This window comes from Pleurodeles waltl, chromosome 5 (genome assembly GCF_031143425.1).
Source record: "Pleurodeles waltl isolate 20211129_DDA chromosome 5, aPleWal1.hap1.20221129, whole genome shotgun sequence".
Classification (NCBI taxonomy): Eukaryota; Metazoa; Chordata; class Amphibia; order Caudata; family Salamandridae; genus Pleurodeles; species Pleurodeles waltl.
In genome coordinates, this window is record NC_090444.1 from 734,006,264 (window position 1) to 734,026,270 (window position 20,007).

At 46.2% G+C, this 20,007-nt stretch overlaps 1 protein-coding gene across 4 annotated transcripts in view; it reads left to right on the forward strand.

Annotated features, from left to right (window-relative positions):
* Positions 1-20,007, forward strand: part of BIRC6 (baculoviral IAP repeat containing 6) — a 1,722,273-nt gene that overhangs the window by 588,606 nt on the left and 1,113,660 nt on the right. For all 4 annotated transcript variants that reach the window (XM_069234691.1, XM_069234693.1, XM_069234692.1 and 1 more), the window contains one exon: positions 11,282-11,381. In XM_069234691.1, the coding sequence (XP_069090792.1) occupies positions 11,282-11,381 (100 nt within the window). The remainder of the gene's footprint in view (positions 1-11,281; positions 11,382-20,007) is intronic.

Below are 20,007 nucleotides of genomic sequence, written 5' to 3' on the forward strand. Positions count from 1 at the left end.
GGAAAAAGTCCTTCCCCTCAATTGACTAGTCTCAGGCAACTTCGAAGGATCCTCAATGGGGTTTATTTAAACAAGTGGCTGCATTGTGGGTTATGCCGTCTGACTATTGATCGTGTTTTGGCTTTTGTGACTGGTTTTGGCCGGGTCCTTGTTTGAGCTCTTGTTTTGGTAACCCACAAATCTGTACTGGCATGGACCTTCTAGTTTTCCTTTATTTGAAGGGCAGCTGAGAGGTGAAACTGTTGACCTCTTATGGTGGTCACTTAGGTGGTTAGTAGTTGAATGATGTAGTTGAAACAAAGTTGGCTTACAGGGAGCTAAAGGTAGTACTGCTTGGTTAAGGTTTAGAAGTCGAAGTATTTAGCTTCTGGTGTTCCAAAGAATGGGACAATTCATCAAGGAGGGACCTTCCATGTTTGGCAGACTTAGTGCGAGGCCCACTGTGTACCATATATAATAGAATAACAGTAGAGCGCTGTGTGTCTCAAGTGTTTTTAGGTGTCTTAACTTCTTGATACTACTGGGCCTTCTTATTTCCCTGTTAAGCGAATTGCTGACAGATTGCGGGCCTCAGACCGCAAGCTGCACCAAATGCCATCTTTGTGGGTGCTTTACTAACCCCTGCCTCACTGCCCATGCTCACCGGCAAACACCCCCCACATCAAAAGGTCCAAGTGTCTCTGCCATCTAGTTCTCTAACTGGGTAGAGCATACCAGTTTCTGCCTGGTGTTGCCCTTGGTATGAGTGCACTGGCCACTTCTGAGATTGATGTAGATTTTAGTTTTTGAAGGTCTTGTGAGACTGCTCTGTAACATTTGAGGAGAGGGCAGTAGTTGCTCACCTTCCCTGCCCCTTTTTGGTTTCTCATTTGTGCATAGTATGTAGTGCTGTTGATGCTACTAACAGATGACAGCACGGGGGCGAGGGCTAAGTGGCACAAACATAAATATTTTCAGTGAAAAAATGAGTAGGGGTGTGTGTTTGTGTGGATGAGTTTAGATGCCATCAGTGATGTCACTGACCAGGTCATGAGTGATGTAATATGTGCAGTCATAAGCAGTGCATAATGGGGGCGCAAGGCATAGTTAGCTCAGTTAATTATAACTGCTGAATTTCACTGGTTTTGTAGGTTTGAAGTGTTAACCTAACTATAACGTCCCTATAACCTTTATTTTTTCAGTGAATTTGTTTAAAAAAAAAAAGCTATTTCTTAACTATAACGTCCCTCTAACCTTTGTTTTTTCCCAAAAATTTCTATGTTAAAAAAAGAAATCTATTTCCGAACTATAACGTCCCTATAACCTTTGGTTACCCGCAAGACCAGACCCTGCAGCCAACTCCCTCTAAGCACTGAACCCCATGCTGTACATGGGTCTTTGGCTGTGTGCGGTTGGAGTTGGCTGAGGCCTCTCTGGGTGTCAGAATTTACGTGAGAGGGGGTGTAGCTCGGGTGAGAATGGCTGTCAGGTTATCTGTCTGGGTATGAGAGTGCATACATGAGTGTTTTAGCGGGTGCCTCAGTGTGCGCGTGGGTCTGTGAGTGGGTACATGAGGGTGTGAGTGGTTCTGAGTGGGTGCGCGAGTGTCTGAGGGGGTGCTTGAGTGTGAGAAATTGCTTGGAGAGAAAGAAAGTGAGAGGGAAAGTTCTTTTTTTTTTTTTAAGGGTTTAATATCTCATAGTTAGAATTCGATATTTGTTTTCAGTTTAAAATAAAAAAATGTATTATTTTAAATAAAATAATTTTTTGTTTAAATAAGAAAATGGTAATGAGGCCAGCTGGACTCAAACCCCCAAAGCTCAGTGTGAAGGTCTAGCGACCTTCACACTGAGTTATGGGGGTTGTGTTTTTTTAAATAGTTTTTTTAAGCCCTTTATTGGCTATCTGGGACCGTGAGGGAACCTCCCTCATGGTCCCTTCTCCTTTCTTTCTTTCTTTATATTTATTAAAACATTTTAGAGTAAAAGTCCTTACGAGCTAGCTGACACTGCAGGGGATGAATGAGTGGTTGTGTGTGACAAGGTATGTTGGTGTTTGTTGCGGTGTGTGGGTATGTATGTGTGCAGGCCTGGGTGGTGGTGGGTATGCGTGTGTGCCTGTGTGCATATGGGTGCGTGTGTGGGCGTGTATATGTTCGGGGGCAGGAGTGGGAGGGTGGGGGAGGACTTTCGGGAGGGGGCCGGGGGAGTGTCTACCGCAGTGGCTTCCGGGGCGGTAAGTTTGATATGAAAACCATGGCGGTAGGATAGGTCGTAATCCCGAGGGTGGGATTGTGCCGACGCCCTTCCTGGAGACCGTAGTCTCCAGCCCAGCGGCTGTTACCACCCTGGCGGTCGGTGTGTTAAAGTGGCGGTTTTGGATGGCGGTAACCACCATGGTCCAAATCCCTTTTTTTTATACTGCTGGCCTGTTGGCGGTAGTACCACCGCTTTAACACCGCCCACCAGGGTTGTAATGAGGGCATTAGTATTTACTTCATTGACTCTGTGCCCAGTTGGAAACTTTTTTTGCAGAACCAGAAAACTTCTGGTCATACTGGACACAAGTTGTCACTTGTCATCTGCACAGCGTTACGTTTCAATACAAAGATTTATAACGTGTTCAGTACCTCTACACACCTGATGTATTAGAAGCACATGTTTTGGTAACACTTGAACCCATTATCTGGACACAGAGTGTACAAAATGTGGTAGAAAAGTAATATGGTGGCTACCCTCCAGTATGTATATTATAAAACAAACTAACACACTCACTGTAAAATGTCATCTGTGATGTCATAAATGATGTCATAGAACATGTAGAGCATGCTGTGAGTGATGTAATATGTGAGGTCATAATCAGTGCATGGCAGAGGCACTGTGTTTTTCTTTAGTTCAAAATGTCAATGTTGTCACTAACTTGTTCACCTAACTATAATGTTACTTTAACCTTTGGTTTTTTTTCAGTGCGCATACACTCTCTCTCATTCTCTCTCTCTCTCTTTCTTTTTTTTCTTTTTTTTTTTCCCCTGGCTGGTGCCTTCACATTGAGCTAATTGGGCTGCCCTGTGTTTGTCTTTTGGAGGAAGCACACCATAATACGTCTGTGACAAAACACTTCATAATACTGCATCTGTTTGTAGGCCATCTGTTTCTGTCCTGCTTCCTCTCCTGCTTCAAGCTCTATGCCAGTGAAAGTTTATTTTCAGACTTTGTTCATTACATTTACTTCAGTATTGTCACGTTCATAGATTCACATGCTTGAATCATTTCCCGTCGTCGAGATGGGAGTCCCCGGTACCTTAGAAAAGACAATGTCCCCAAAGGCATAACCGCAAGAACATTAAACCTCTACTTGTTAGTAATCTATCCAAATTCTTATGTAAAAAGGACCAAACTTGAGCCTCAGCCAATCAGAGTGCCCCACCCTCTAGAACCCTCCTGAGAGAAGCTCCAGTACCTCTGATTTTCTACCGCACGTCGTGCTAGGGAGTCTTCTCTGAGCTCTGCTCAGTTTGTTATTGTGGAAGAAGATTTAGTCACTATATCTGAATTTCTATTTGCTTATTGAGTGTTTCTGATTTACACTCATACTTTCTGGAGCCTGTAATACCAGCATAATGTCTGACAGAGAAAGGAAAGGTGTCTTTAGAGCCTGCAGCACTTTTGGGAAGAAAAGGCTCCATTCAGAAGACCCTTATACAGATGATATATATTGCCTCTATCCTGATCATTCTGCTACGGATTGTAAGGTATGTCGTACCTTTTCCTCAAAGACTGTAAAGGATAGAGAGGGGAGATTGTTGATATGGCTCCAGAAGCTTAAATCAAGAAAAAACCCTGTCTCAGACTCTGACAGTGAGGCGTCTTCATGGTCTTCTAAGAGGTCACAAAATCATCTCATTCTGAAAAGGGTTCAAAACAAGGGGTCTGGAGAAGGCTGCAGTCTCTCATCTTCGCCTCAGGAGGGAAGATCCTCCTTTGAGACTAAGCATTGCCGTTCAACATCAAAGGAGGTGCCTAAACCTTCCTCAGAGCCTTCTACGCCTCTTCCAAAGGTTCTGACGGTGTTCAGAAAGCCTTCTTCAGCTCCTGAAGACAGACCGTCAACAACGAGTCGACAGTCGTCGTCGACAGTGTCGTCAAGCACTTACACAGCGGCTGCATCAGCAGCGGCTGCGGTAACCAGTCTTTCAATGGTGGCTTCCTGCTCGTCGACGGTAACAAAATCTAGGTGGTCGACGTTGAAAATAAAAATGTCGTCAACGATGATTCCGACGACGTCTCCATTGACGACACCGTCAGTAGGACTATTGGACACAACTTCGTCGATGAGGAAAAAAAAAAGCGGTCTTTTTCAGGAAGAGGAGATATCACTCCAAGAGCTACATCCCCAAGTAAGGTTACACCATTAATCCCAACTCATCTTTTACAGGAAGATTCTGATGATGATGGGCCGTTTGAGGCAGCCCTTAGCCCTTCACAACTCCATGTTAAGTGTCCGGAGAATGAAGAGGAGTATTATCAATAGTATTATTCTCCTAGACGACAGCAGCCATATGTACCAGAAGACATGGTCTGTGTCCCAAGTTCCCTTATATCTGATTTACAACTTATGTTATCAGATTACAAAAAGAGTTTTCGATCAGCGCTACAATCGGTCATTCGAACAGCGCCTCCTCCCTTGATGCCTGCCACTCCAGTGCCACAGCCTAGGTTAATTCCTAAATCGTCCAGAAGTACCCCGCAAAGGTCGTTCATACAGGTTATGGACTCTTCAGATGAAGAGAGAGAAGATGGAGAGTTGCAGGATGCTAACTCAGTTTGGGACAACTATATATTGCCGACACCCTCATCTCCATCGCCTACTCCGGTGGATTCTCCCCCAGGAGATATTGGGGGTTTCCATAATCTGCTTGAGAGAGCAGCAAAGAGATTTGCGTTGCCCATGCCATCTAAGCAGATAGATTATTTTTTATGTGACTTCAAGGAAAAGTGTCCGCTCCATACCGATAGTAGGCTACATCTGGGCGGAAGGCCTGAAGGTGATGAGAACCCAGCTTCGGTGACGGCAGTCTTGCCTACATTGAACAAGAAATATAAGGCCCTAGAGGATGCCCCAGCATGTCTAGTTAGTCACCCGAAGCCGGACTCAGTCATAACCCAGGCAGTGGAGAGGCGTTCAAAAAATCCATCAACTCCAATTTCAGCTCCTCCAGATAAGGAAGGGAGAAGGCTGGACAACATTGGGATACATTTATCTTCCATGTCGGGCCTGATAGTAAGAGCAGCAAATTCATTGGCTATCCTGGGGAGGTAGGACAGGCAGCTGTGGTCTGATATTGCCCCACATCTAGACCACCTTTCGGAAGACTCTAAGGTGGAGGTGAAGAAAATCCTTTTGGAGGGAGAGCGCACCTCGGCTGAGGTGATAGACTGTGCCATGAATATAGCAACCACAGCTTTTCGGCAGCTAGCTGGTGGGGCAGTGCTGCGGCGTCAGGGCTGATTTAGGGCTACTTCCTTTCCTCCAGAGGTTCAGAATAACGTATTGGGCCTCCCTTTTGATGGGGAGGCTCTTTTCGGCAAGCATGTTGATGAGGCCCTACAAGCCATCAAAACAGATGGACACTGCAAGGTCCTTCGGAACCCTTCAATTTAAGAAGATGCCCTTTCGTTCCTCCAGACGTTGAGGAATTTAGACATATCGAGGGGGTTACCGGAGCTTTCATTACCCCTCCTATGCTACACAGCAGTTCCAACCGCAATACTCCCAAAGGCAACCACCTCAGGCGTCCTATTCCAGACCCCCTCCTAGGGTTAGACTGCGTCAGAGCAAAGAGGCGGTCAGACATGTTCCAGGCTCCGGCTACAACCTTACCACAAAGCCAGAAGATAGCGGGAAGGATATCACACGTCTGTCGGAAGTGGGAACAAATAACATCAGATCAGGGGGGGTTTTAAACATTGTTCGATTTGGCCATACTTTAGAGTTCATTCAATGTCCACCTTCTCGTCGTCCTCCTACCTTCTATCAGAAGCATCTAAAACAACTCCGGCTGGAGATCGTGCCCATGCTCAGGAAGGGAGCGATAGAGAAAGTTCCTTCTTCAGAAAAAGCCAAAGGTTTTTACTCCCATTTCTTTCTGGTGCGCAAAACCGAGGAATCTTGGCGTCCCATTCTGGATCTCAGGGACCTAAACAAATACCTCAAACGCCAAACATTTCGCATGGTCACATTGCAAGACATCTCCTCCGCATGAATCACGGAGATTATATGACATCCCTCGATCTACAGGACGCTTACTTTCATATTCAGATTTCACCTGCTCACAGAAAATATCTGTTTCGCAGTAGCCGGCAGACATTTCCAATCCGCCCCCAGAATCTTTACAAAGTGCCTAGCTCCGGTAGTGGCTTCCCTGATAAAGAAAAAACTAAAAAAAAATTCCCTCATGTCTCAACAAGGGTTTGCATAGCATTGTTTGACGAGCTGGGCCTTACTCTGAATCGGGACAAGTCAAATGTATTGCCAACAAGAGTGATGACCTTTTTAGGGGCAAAAATCAACACTTTCAAAGACAGGGCTTTTCCTTCAATGAAGAGGTAAGCAAAACTAATTTGCCTAACAAGCAGAGTACAAAGACAAAAGTATTTCTGTGCGCACCTACAAATCGCTTCTGAGGATGTCTTCTTGCATACAGTTGGTCCCCTTTTTTCGACTGAGAATCCGTCCTCTGCAGGAGGAACTAGACCTTCAGGGGAAACAGAGAGAGGGTTCATCCAACAATTTAATCACAGTAACTCCTCGGATGGTTCAAGCGCTCCACTGGTGGGGCAGACCTGGGGAACATTGCAGTAGGTCTTCCTTTCCTACCTCCTCACCCTCCGTTAGTCATCACCACGGGCGCCTCCCTAGAAGGGTGGGGAGCGTATCTTCAAGACCTTCCGAAAGTATCACATCAATTTCCTGGAGTTCAGAGTGATTTACCTGGCCCTGCAGGCTTTCCTCCTGAGAATAAAACACTCAGCAGTTCTCATAAGAACGAACAATACTGCAGCAATGCATTATTTAAACAAGCAAAGAGGGAACAAAATCTCTTCTCCTATCTCGAGAATCGCAGACTATTTGGAATTTGGTCATTTGCAATGGTATCAGTCTACGAGCGGTACATCTACGAGGAAGGCAGAACAAGGCAGCAGACACTCTCTGCAGACTTACGTCCTCCTGTCACAAATGGGAGCTCAACCAGGAGGTACTCAACCAGGTACTCAGGAGGTGGGGGAAACCCAAACTAGATCTTATTGCAACTCCGCAGAACACCAAATGCCACTATATTGCAAGTTGGGTTCACCATCCGGGCTCTTGGAGGAATGCATTTTCGATGGCATGGTGCAGAATTTTTGCCTACGCTTTTCCACCCATTCCTTTAATTTCCAGAGAACTTACAAAGATCAAACAAGAGCATTGCAGACTCATTCTGAAAGCTTAGTTTTGGCCCCGCCAACACTGGTTCTCAGAACTCCTCCTGCTCTCTGAGGCGGATCACATTCCGCTGAAAGTCTCACCACAGCTCTTACCAAGGAGCGAGGGTCAGATTTTACATCCGGATCCCAGATCACTCAAATTATCGGCCTGGCTCCTGAACACAATGAGTTTGCCCATTTAAACATTCTCCCTGAGTGTCAAGATATACTGGCGAAGGCCAAAGCAGATAGCACCAACAAATCGTATTCTTTAAAATGGAAGAGATTTTGTTTGTGGTGTCAGAGGGAACAGATTGATCCACTGCTATCACCGCCGGAGCAGATATTGCCCTATTTCCTCCATCTGGCGTCTACAGGCTTGGCGCATGCATCCATCAGCGTGCACTTGGCGGCTATATCTTGCTTCAAACGTTTACCGTCGTCACCATCTCTTTGGTCTTCCAGATTGATCAAACAATTCTTCAAAGGACTCTTTCGAGTTTTTCCGCCAGTAAGGCCTCCTCCGCCGTCTTGGCAACTCAACACGGTTCTCTCTCACCTTATGAAACATCCATTTGAACCGATAAACAGAGCGGATTTAAAACACTTATTGTGGAAATTAGCTCTTTTTCTAGCCCTTACTTCTTCTAGACGGGTCAGTGGAATCTAGGCACTGACCATTCAAGAGCCTTCCCTTCAGTTTAAACAGGATAGAGTGATACTTCGTACGAATCACAAGTTTGTTCCAAAGGTGCCATCAGACTTTCATATTAACCAACTATTGGTTTTGAAATCTTTCTTTCCAAACCCAACATCTCCAGCAAAGAGAGCTCTGCACTCGTTAGACATCAGAAGAAATCTCAAATTTTACTTGGAAAGAACCAAGCATTTTAGAAAGACTGTTCAATTGTTTGTTGCGTATAGTGCCCATAGGAAGGGATAGGCCCTTTCCAAGCAGAGTATAGCCAGGTGGATAGTATCTGCTATAAACCTTTGCCACCAAGCAGCTGGTAGGCCTTTACATTCTTCGGTAAGGGCACACTCTACGAGATCTGTCTCGGCGTCTATGGCACTGTTTGCAGGTGTACCCCTGCAGGACATTTGCAGAGCAGCCACCTGGAAGACTACTCATGCGTTTACGAAGCACTACTGTCTGGATGCTATCCCTAAGGGAGATGTGGCGGTTGGTCAAGCAGTCCTGAGACATCTGTTCCAGTAATGGTGAGCTCACTTTGCCACCCTCCATCCTTCTCTTCTATTACACACATTGCATGGTTTAATCTTTGTGTTTTATTTGTATATGTCTTTTATGGTATATAAATATGTGCACAGATAGATGATAATATATTTATAGAAGGTAATGCTTTCATATTATTGAGGACAGCTCAAAGATCTCTCATTACTTTCAATGATGTAGAGTCAATGCAATATGCTCTGAATACTGCTTTATAGTCTGATTAAGCATGTGAATCTATGAAAGTTCCAATACTGGAGTAAGAAAATAAGTTACTTACCTGTAGCTATAGTTCTCCAGTATTGGAATCTTTCATAGATTCACATGCGACCCACCCACCTCCCGGGGGAAGCACCCCTTCAAATATCTCTTGTTCAGCCTTTAACTTACGCACTAGTACTTAAACAATCTGAGGCAGTGGAGCTTCTCTCAGGAGGGTTCTAGAGGGTGGGGCACTCCGATTGGCTCAGGCTCAAGTTTGGTTCTTTTTTACATAAGGACTTGGATAGATTACTAAAATGTAGAGTTTTGATGTTATTGCTGTTAAGTCTTTGGGGTCATTGTCTTTTCTAAGGTACCGGGGACTCCCATCTTGACGACAGGCAATGATACAAGCATTTGAATCTATGTAAGATTCCAATACTGGAGAACTATAGTTACAGGTAAGTAACTTATTTTATTTTCTGCCTTTGTTGTAGTTGTGTTGCAGATATGAGATTCCTTCTTGTTGCCCTCTCTCCCTCTGTCTGTCCATGTTGTCTTTACCTGCGACCTCCCACCCATTCTCTGTCTACCATATCCCAATCCCACCTTCTTCCTTCCATCCACATTGCCTCTCTCCCACCCTCTGCCATGTGGCTTTTGACTCCTCTCTCCATAGCTGTGTCGTTGTTACTTCTTCATCCACGCTATACCATAGTTCAGTCAGTTTATTTTCTGAGTGTGCACGTCCCTTACATTTTTTTTTACTTTTGTTGTTTTAGTTGTATTGTAGACAATGTGTTACTTTGTGCCCTCTTTTGCTCCATCCTTGTTGCTTTTACCCACTTCCTCCTTCTCACCCTCTGTGTCCCTTTCCCCTTCCTCCTTCCGTCCTAGTGTTTCTATGGGTTTTGGCCTTTCTCTGTTACTGTGCTATACCATACCATTCAAAGACAGGTTATACCATACTGTTGTGTAGCCATTTTAGTTATAGCTCCATGCACGTTATTTTAGCACACCAGGCCTGCTGCTGTGCAGTATAACATAGATATATTTTATTCAGCTTTCTTTATTATTTTAACAATGGCCACTTTTGCAGACTTGTTTTATTTCTCTATCTAGCTGTTCTTGCTTAGGCCAGCACTACGTTGTCAAAAAATACATTCTTGTTCATTCTGTGCTTCTTTCAAGGCTGTAGTAAGATAGGTTGCCGGTGAACGTGGTACAAGTTTTGTCTCTGACATTCATAGAAAAACACACATCCTTACGTAGGGACATTTTCTCAGAACATCAGCTGTTTTATTATATAAACACTTCCCTGTCCCTTATACGTTAGAGGGAGATTCCTGCCAGAGGACCACAACTGTATGCTGATTGCTGAACGCTTCGCTACAGCTGCATATGCAGACTTCAGCCCTTTGCTCAGGTATGGGGGATGATGTCTTCCCAGGGGAACCTGAAAGGCAGAATTACAGCTTTACATGCTGTGCTCCATTATAGCTTAGACAGGAATTAGTCTATTGACTCTAGTGACAATATGGTAGCGTTATTTCTATGCTTTTAGTCTCCTTGTCACAATTCTTATCCCGTTATGCAGTATCGTCCTGGTTATTGGAGTACATGCTTTGCTATCTAAGATGCAGTCGCTTCAATAAAACCTTATTGAAACATATACTGCCTTTGTTTGTCATTGGGTATGTGAGACTAATGTAATTGAGAGAAACGGATGACACCTGAGTGGCCACGATTTTGCTGAGAAATCAATTATGTCATGCGCTCGGCTGCCCAGTCAGCCCTGCTTCGGGTAGAGATGAGGCCCTGCAAGTTAGCTGGAGCAAAACCCGAATTAGGGCGACACGTGTTGCTTGTAGTGGGTTAAGACTTAGTCACTCACCCCGCAGGGGATTATGCCGCTCAAAATCCAGTAGTCTCATTAAAATAACGAGAGCCTATGTGGCAATACCAAAGTGTATAATGACCGGCCAAACAATAGTGTACTATATAATAACAGGTCATCACATACGATATGAGACAACGACAGGCCATATTCTACTGCACATTGACAGGCCATATCATACAATGACAGGCCATATCATATACCCTACCATTGTATAATATACAATGGCATGCTATAGCAGAACATAGGATGGCAGGCTATAACATGCCATAAGTTATGACAAGCCATACCATGCCAAACTATGCAATGCAGACCAGCCATGTTGTACAACATGGCTAAAAAAAAATGTTCTAAAACCTGACAAATTCAGTAAATCTTGCGGAGACGAGACCTATTGGATTTGCCAATGGCTGTTAACACTGGCAATGTTTAAACTGTTGGATTTGAAACTAATGGAAAATATATTTAACTTAAGTCTCATGCTTGTGTTTTTTCGTTTGCCAGAATCCTCTGGGATCAGGCCTTGCCTTTGCAATTTCACAGGCTTCGCATTTTCTGCAGCCGCCACCTCACCAGTCTATAATTATAGAAAGAATGCACTCAGGTAAGTATTTGTAATGTAAAATATTTGCTGTGATGCGCCAGGTAAGAAGATCTATGTAGTTTTGTGGACAAATGTGACTGCACTTCTATTACTAGATTGCTTGAGAGGAGCAGTGCCTTGAGTGTGAGAAGCTCTCTGAATTGAATTTGTTCCGCTTCCAGTTGTTGATCTTATTTTGGAAAGTTCCAGAAAATTGTATTGGATTGTGAACGTAGGTCAGTTTCAGGTGCTGTGCTTTATTCCTCCATCAAGTTGTTGTAGGTAGTACCTTTCGTCATGAAACCATTATCTGTGATTTGTTTGCAACCAAAAGCATGTGACTTAAATGAAGGATTGGATCAGTTGGATTTTAATGTTATTGTGGGGCTTAGCTGTATGCTTTGGTGTCAAGTGAAGTAAAAGCTTAACGTTTTTGGACGAAACATAGATTTTGTTCAGTTTTTTGCTCCAAACTTGACTGGTGTAGTCTGTGAAGGTCAATGAAATTTAGCAGTTTTAAAGTACAATATGAATTGACCTCAGAACACTTTGAGCATTGGAAAACTTTATCTGTTCTATTCGAATGAATGAAAATAGGAAACATTTAAAGGGAATTACATCACAACAAAATGTCATTTTAGAATAGTAACTATAGGTATAGATCAAGATGTGTTTTAGTTCCTTGTTGCGTTTTAATATGTTAATACATTTTTCTCATTCTATACCTGTTTGTCTAGAAATCACCCACAGTTTTGCCATGTTTGCTAATTTAGTGTTGCCATATGAAATGTTATTTATGCCACAAAGGCAATTAGGGCTGAAATTGTTTTCAGAACATTAATACAGTAGCATAATTCTTTAGAATTATATGCTTCTCAATCCTGAAAAGAAAGCAGGGATGAAGAAAAGCAATAATTCTGATGGATACCTCTACCTGCAGATACCTCTCCAAACAGGACACCGAACCTTTCATAAGTTCTACCATGTTTACAGGGGCTACTGGCTCCATGTACGCCTCAGAAATGACACCACTGTGACATCACTGAGCGATGCAGTGCCCGCCCATGGTGTTATGACTCAAGTTCACTTTTTTTCTCCACACCAGACCCTGCTGTCTTCTGTGAGGGAGTTTTTCCTCATGATTTTCGTGAAAATAAAAATGTGCAACTCCTAGGCATGTCTCATCCAAACATTCAGAGTTCAGACGCTTTAGGGAATGTAATGGGCAGAATTTGAATTTAGGCCCTTTTAATATTTGCTTGTGTTGTCTGGCATCGGTATGTGTGCAAGGTCGTGTGGCTCCTGCCTCAGCGTGTATTCCAAGTGGATCAAAATATGTGAGACCTCGATGTTTATGACATTGAGGTGGGGAGGGGGGAAGAGGTGGGGGCAGGTGGGATTTGGAAGGGGGGGGGGGTGGGGGGAGGTCTGTTGGACTCAGTACCAAACCCTGGTTCCATCTTCTAAGTCATCTAGAGAGAAGCATCACAAGCGCAAAAAGAGGAGTAAGCAATGTTAATCTTCCCCCATAGGTAAATTGCTAAAATGCTCCCCCCTCATTGTGTCATCCAAAGAACTGGAGCTTGCTAGAGTTCCACATGTGGACATGGATTAGCGGTGCTACCTGCCCTGATCCAATACATTTTTTATGATCCTGTACCTCTTATGCACCTGCGCAGCACTGCAACAGTTCTTTTGTCCTTCTCCGGCCTACCCTGAAATTCTGTGGCCACGGCCTTTATTGTATAGATATGTATTTGCTGCATAATCTGCAGATTTTAGCAAAAACAAAATTGTTTCTAGTGCAAACGGATCAAGTTATTAGAACTGTGGTGATTTGTGCGCAGTGGAAGGCCATTCACAAAGGCTAACTGGCAATCTTTAATTTGCGTATTTCTATAATTGGTTGTTAAACTAATGCTAATGAGGTGAAATCTTTGCCCAGGCAGTATTATGAAGTGTCAAAATAATAGAATTATGAAGTAATACTATCAATAAATGTGCTGAGTTGTGCTGCATAATTTGCATTTTCTTGCTGCATAATTTAGTCTACCCTGCTGCATAATTCCAATGGCCCTAACCATATCCATGCTATACAATAACAGGCCATTCCATGCCATTCCAACAACCCAAGAAATAATTTCCCCAGAAAATAATAGGCAACTCTAGGCGGAAAGCTCAACGTTTGTTGGAGGAGTAGCAGCTGTGTGAAGAACAGGCTCAGTGGTCTCTTTAGAGATACTCGGGTACTAGTTATATTCTCTTCAGTCTGATTATTTTCCTTTGGACATGCCCAAAAGTGTTCCACATGACACTGACAACAGTAGTGAGACGGAACGCTTGTTAACCTTCACTGCGTTCGAGCACACATTTCCTTGCTCTCAGGAATGATACATCTCTAAAGATAGGGCTGACGTTTCCTTCTGTACCCCCTCTTCTTGATGCAAATTCTTTTTATTCAGTTACTCCTTAAAGTCGCCGAGATCCTGGAATTACTTTTACAAACAGTGGAGATCAAATCCAACTACTTGACAGAGGTGTGGTAGACAGGAGTACAATTTTTTGAGCTAATGCTGCCTTTCAGTGAGACCCACTTAGAATTGATCTTGGCGGCTTGATTAAGATCAACTTTTGCTTCAGCAGTAAACCCATTCATGGTGAGACATAGAGTACAATTCTGCTCCGGAAGACCTGCATCCCTCTCTGTTCCTTTCGGTTTCACCTGTCCTGTGAGTGCTTGTTAGCCCAGACTTTATGCTTCTCTAGGCAAATCTCTGGAGCCTTTTCCTCCTTGCTAGAGGAAAGAATTTTCAAAAAAGTTGGTGAAAAAGATTTTCCCCCATAGCCTAGCCCCAAGTCAAGAACACCTCATGCCTTACGGTGAATGACTCATGTGGTCCATTGCCTGACCACCTCAAAGAACAGTTTTTGGGGTGGATGGTAAAGGACAGACAAGATGCGTCTAGGCATGATATCAAGGCTGAACGTGACACTACCAATTCAATTGCTTGGGAAATGGTGTCCTAGGTGTCCTTGCGTCTCCGTGCATGGCAGAGATCATCAAGAGTTTCTAACTGTATTTAGGCAACATTAATGCATCTCCCATTTCAACAGCACCAAAGTTTTTGGGGACAAAGGAGACTCTTTCGAATGCTTTTGGATAAGCATCGCTACAGCTCATTCACTTCACTTTGCGTGCAGACACCCCTGAAGGACTACTGTCAATATAGAAAGATTTTCTAACTTTTCAATAAGACTTAACTTTTCAAAATCGAGACACTCAGCCTCGCCAGCAATGCCAGAACTCCTCACTCAAAGTACAGAGATAGGAACAACTGCAAGGGTTGTGACACCCAACAGACAGTCTCCTCCTTGTCCAGCTTTTGCCCTGTACTTTGTGGAAGCAGCACTTGTGTGCCCTTATTGAAGAATGTGGGCTCAGTGGGAGGGAAGGCGTTGTTCTTTCTACAGGTCTGGAATACTGTAACTTCAAACCAGTGAAACGCTCTTGTAGGAATTTGGCTCTGTATATACTATTTCAAAGTAAGAAATAGTGTGCACAGAGTCGAAGGGTTCCCCTTAGAGGTAAGATAGTGGCAAAAGTAGATAATTCTAATGCTCTATTTTGTGGTAGTGTGGTCGAGCAGTAGGCTTATCAGAGGGTAGTGTTTAGGCAATAAATGAGGAACACACACTCAAAGACTTACTCCAGGCCAATAGGTTTTTATATTGAAAAATATATTTTCTTAGTTTATTTTAAGAACCACAGGTTCAAGATTTACATCAAACACTTTAAATGTAATGTACTTCGCTTAGAAAATTTAGGAACTTTGAATGAAAACAATATCATGTACAGTCTTTGTAAAAATGGCAATAAGCTGTTTTCAAAGTGGACACTGCAAAAATCAACAGTTCCTGAGGGAGGTAAGTAAAGGTTAGTTTTGGAGGTAAGTAAAACACTTACAAGTCTCATTCCTGGGGCATAGGCATCCCACCATTGGGGGTTCAAGGCAACCCCAAAGTTACCACACCAGCAGCTCAGGGCCAGTCCGGTGCAGAGGTCAAAGAGGTACCCAAAACACATAGGCTTCTATGGAGAACAGGGGTGTTCCGGTTCCAGTCTGCCAGCAGGTAAATACCTGCGTCCTCTGGGGGCAGACCAGGGGGGTTTTGTAGAGCACTGGGGGGGGGGGACACAAGTAAGCACACAAAACACACCCTCAGCGGCACAGGGGCGGCCGGGTGCAGTGTGCAAAGCAGGTGTCTGGTTTCAGGTAGGAAACAATGGAGGGACCCGGGGGTCACTCTAGCGGTGCAGGCAGGCCCGCACAGGGGGGGGGCTTCTCGGGACAGCCACCACCTGGGCTAGGCAGAGGGCCTCCTGGGGGTCACTCCTGCATCGAAGTTCGGTTCCTTTGGGACCTGGGGGCTGCGGGTGGTTCCAGGCATCGGGTCCCTTGTTACAGGCAGTTGCGGTCATGGGGAGACTCTGGATTCTCTCTGCAGGCGTCCCTGTGGGGGCTCATGGGGGTCGTCTTTGGATACTCACGGGCTCGCAGTCGCCGGGGAGTCCTCCCTGAGGTGTTGGTTTTCTGCAGGTCGAGCCGGGGGCGTCTGGTGCAGAGTGTAGAGTCTCAAGCTTCCGGCAGGAAACGTGAAGTCTTTGGAAGTTGCTTCTTTGTTGCAAAGAAGTAGCTGGTTTTGAACAGGGCCGCTGTTCACAGGATTTTCTTGGTCCTGTAGTCTAGGGCAGTCCTCTGAGGCTTCAAAGTTCGCAGGTCCCTGTCGGATGCACCGCTGGAGCAGGTTTTCGAAGTTGGAGACAGGCCGGTAGGGCTGGGGCCAAATCAGTTGTCATCTTCCTCCTCTGCAGGCTTGTAGGTCTGCAGTCCTTCTTTTTTCAGTTTGCAGGAATCTGATTTCCTGGGATCTAGGGAGCCCCTAAACACTGAATTCAGGGGTGTGTTTAGGTCTGGGAGGGCAGTAGCCAATGGCTACTGTCCTTGAGGGTGGCTACACCCTCTTTGTGCCTCCTCCATGTGGGGAGGGGGGCACATCCGTAATCCTATTGGAGGAATCCTCCAAACTCAAGATGGAGGATTTCTCAAGGCAGGGGTCACCTCAGCTCAGGACATCTTAGGGGCTGTCCTGACTGGTGGGTGGCTCCTCCTTGTTTTTCTCATTATCTCCTCCAGCCTTGCCGCCAAAAGTGGGTGCAGTGGCCGGACGGGCGGGCATCTCCACTAGCTGGGATGCCCTGGGGCACTATAACAAAAGGGGTGAGCCTTTGAGGCTCACTGCCAGGTGTTACAGTTCCTGCAGGGGGAGGTGAGAAGCACCTCCACCCAGTACAGGCTTTGTTCCTGGCCACAGAGTGACAAAGGCACACTCCCCCTGTGGCCAGCAACATGTCTGGTGTGTGGCAGGCTGGCAGAAACTGGTCAGCCTACACTAGAAGTCGGGTAGGTATTCAGGGGGCATCTCTAAGATGCCCTCTGGGTGTATGTTACAATAAATTGTACACTGGCATCAGTGTGCATTTATTGTGCTGAGAAGTTTGATACCAAACTTCCCAGATTTCAGTGTAGCCATTATGGAACTGTGGAGTTCGTGTTTGACAGACTCCCAGACCATATACTCTTATGGCTACCCTGCACTTACAATGTCTAAGGTTTTGCTTAGACACTGTATGGGGCATAGTGCTCATGCACATATGCCCTCACCTGTGGTATAGTGCACCCTGCCTTAGGGCTAGAGGGGTGATTTACCTATGCCACAGGCAGTGTGACGTTGGCATGGCACTCTGAGGGGAGTGCCATGTCGACTTAGTCATTTTCTCCCCTCCAGTACACACAAGCTGTGAGGCAGTGTGCATGTGCTGAGTGAGGGGTCCCCAGGGTGGCATAAGACATGCTGCAGCCCTTAGAGACCTTCCTTGGCAGGTGCCCCCATGTATGTCCCTAGTATATGGTGCCTGGGTACCCATGGCATAGGGGTTACGGGGGAGCCCTATGGGCTGCAGCAGTTATTCTGACACCTATAGGGAGCCCATGCAAACGGTTCTTCAGGCCTGCTATTGCAGCCTGCTTGAAACTGGTGCATGCACCCGCTTTCTCTATAGGTCATTGTAAGTCTCCCCTATGGTAGACCTTCTCTGCCCAGAGGTGCAGGGTGCAGGTACCTGTGTGTGAGGGCACCCCTGCACTTGCAGAGGTGCCCCCACAAACTCCAGATTTATTTTCCTGGACTTTGTGAGGGCAGGGACGCCATTTTATGCATGTACTGGACATGGGTCACTACCTTTGTCCTGCTACATAATGGTAACTCTGAATCTGGGCATGTTTGGTATCAAACATGTCGGAATCATACTCCAATATTGTTGTAAGTATTGGAAGTATGATTCCATGCACTCTGGGGGCTCCTTAGAGGACCCTCAGCATTGCTACCACCAGTCTTACAGGGGTTTGCGGCCAGCCCAGCTGCTGCCACCCCTCAGCCAGGTTTGTGCCCTCCTGCTGCTTGATCTGATCAAGCCCAGGAAGGCAGAACAAAGGATTTCCTTTAGGAGAGAGAGGTAGCACCCTCTCCCTTTGGAAATAGGTGTGACTGGCTTGGGCGGGATAGCCTCACCAAGCAACTAATATGCTTTGAAGGGCACAATTGGTGCCCTCTGTGCATAAACCAGTCCACACCGGTGCAGGGATCCCCAGTCCCTGCTGTGGTGTGAAACTGGACAATGGAAAGGGGAGTGACCACGCCCCTGTCCATCACCACCCCGTGGGTGGTGCTCAGCGCTCCTCTAGAGGGTCCCTGGGTTCCACCGTCTTGTTTCCAAGGTTGGCAGGGAACTCTGGGAGCATCTGAGTGGCCAGGCCAGGCAGGTGACTTCAGAGCCCCCTCCTGATAGGTGCTTACCTGGGTAGGTGACCAATCCCACGTCAGGGCAATTTAGGGTCTCTGTCTTGGGTGGGTCCTCAGATTCGGCTTGCAAGACTCCAGCAGGATTCCTCTGCAACCTCCACTTCGACTTCTGGCCACTGGAGCTGCGACTGGACCCTCCAGGAATCAACAACGCTGTAATCGACAAAGAAGACTCCTCTGCAACATTGTGTGCACGACTCCTGCCAGCTTTGCAACATTTCCGTGGTTGTGCGTCCTCGGAAGACAGAAACTCTTCAGCCTGCTCAAGAAAGAGGAATCTCCCTTGTAGTGAAGGAGTCACTCCCCTGCAACCACAGGCACCTACAACAAACGACGACCCGCTGCGTTGATCTCCCCTCACCTTGAGCTGCATGAATCCTTTCTCCTGCTAAGGTGCGTGGATCTTGCATCACGGGTGGTGTTCCGCAGTAGTCCTCTTGGTCCTCTCTGCCAGCTGCCCACCTTTGGTGGAGGTAAGCCTTTGCCCTCCCACAAAGGAGAGTACCCCTGCAGCTGCCAAGGCTTGTTGGCATCTCCTCCAAGGGATCTTAAGGCCACGTGCAGCTCCATCCCCCAGCACTCCTTTCTGCACACCACTGCCTCCTGGGTGGTTCTCCGGTGGCGTGGGGTCCTCAGTGACTTTTTGAATGGTCCTTTTTCGACTTCTGTCAAAACCTTCTTTGCGTGTTTCCACTTCTGGTGCGTTGAGGGATGTCTTCTTGTAAGACCGGGTTCAAGCGGATACGCATGTTATGTGCCTTCGGTGTCTGGAGCATGACCACAACCCTAAGTTGTGCTCAGAGTCCCTAGCCATGAATCCGAAAACTTTGAGGGAGCAGTCCCTGAAGCTGATGGTGGCCCAGTGCTCGGCTCCGCTTAAGTCCTGATTTCGGTTGCGAGGAAGGTCTTGGATCGGTTGTGGAGAATGTCCCCATTCCCAACCCTCCCATCTTCTTCCCTCCACTCCAAGTCCTCAGGACATTCAGGTTAGTTGAGACATAAGAAGGCGAGACGTTCGACTTCACCTCGTCCAACAGCCAACAAGACGAGGGAGTGGGACCATTGTGGATTGAGGCCGTATCTGAAGAGCCTGCATCTTGGCCAACTTCTAGTTTCCCCTGCCTGGCTGGCTAAAAGAGCTTTATGTGGCCATGTGCCTTATTTTTGGGCGGACTCTGCTGGCGCACCTTCAGGCCCCTTCGGGTTCCGCACTGGCAGCTTCGGCCTTGGCTTCAAGGGACACCCAAGAATCCATTCACAGATCTGAATTGGCACCGGCCGTGCCACTTCAACGTTTCCTGGTGCCAGTTCCAACACTGACTCCACCCCCCATCCTAATTGCCGACTGCGCTACGGAGCTGGATTGGGCGTTGTATAACACTAATTGCGACGCTGGCAGGGCCCTAGCCCCATATGTCAGATCCTGAGCCTTATTACTATGGGCTAGGTTATGGTGTGGAAGGGGAGGGGTTGCTGGACCCTTTAGTATACCAGCTATAAGATCTCATGGTCTGGTATATGGACCTGGGTGAAACCACTGGCCTGGATACCTCCCCAGATACAGGTAGGCTGTTCCCCCTTCTGTGGCTTCAGAGGAGAGAGCTTCATATTCAGTGGTGGTTTGGAGAGTGGCCAAGGTCTTGGACCTCAAGCTGCCTTTGGTGGCAGTCAAGACTAACCTCCTGACAGAGCTGTTTCAACCTGGGGCTTCCTCTTTAGAGCCCCT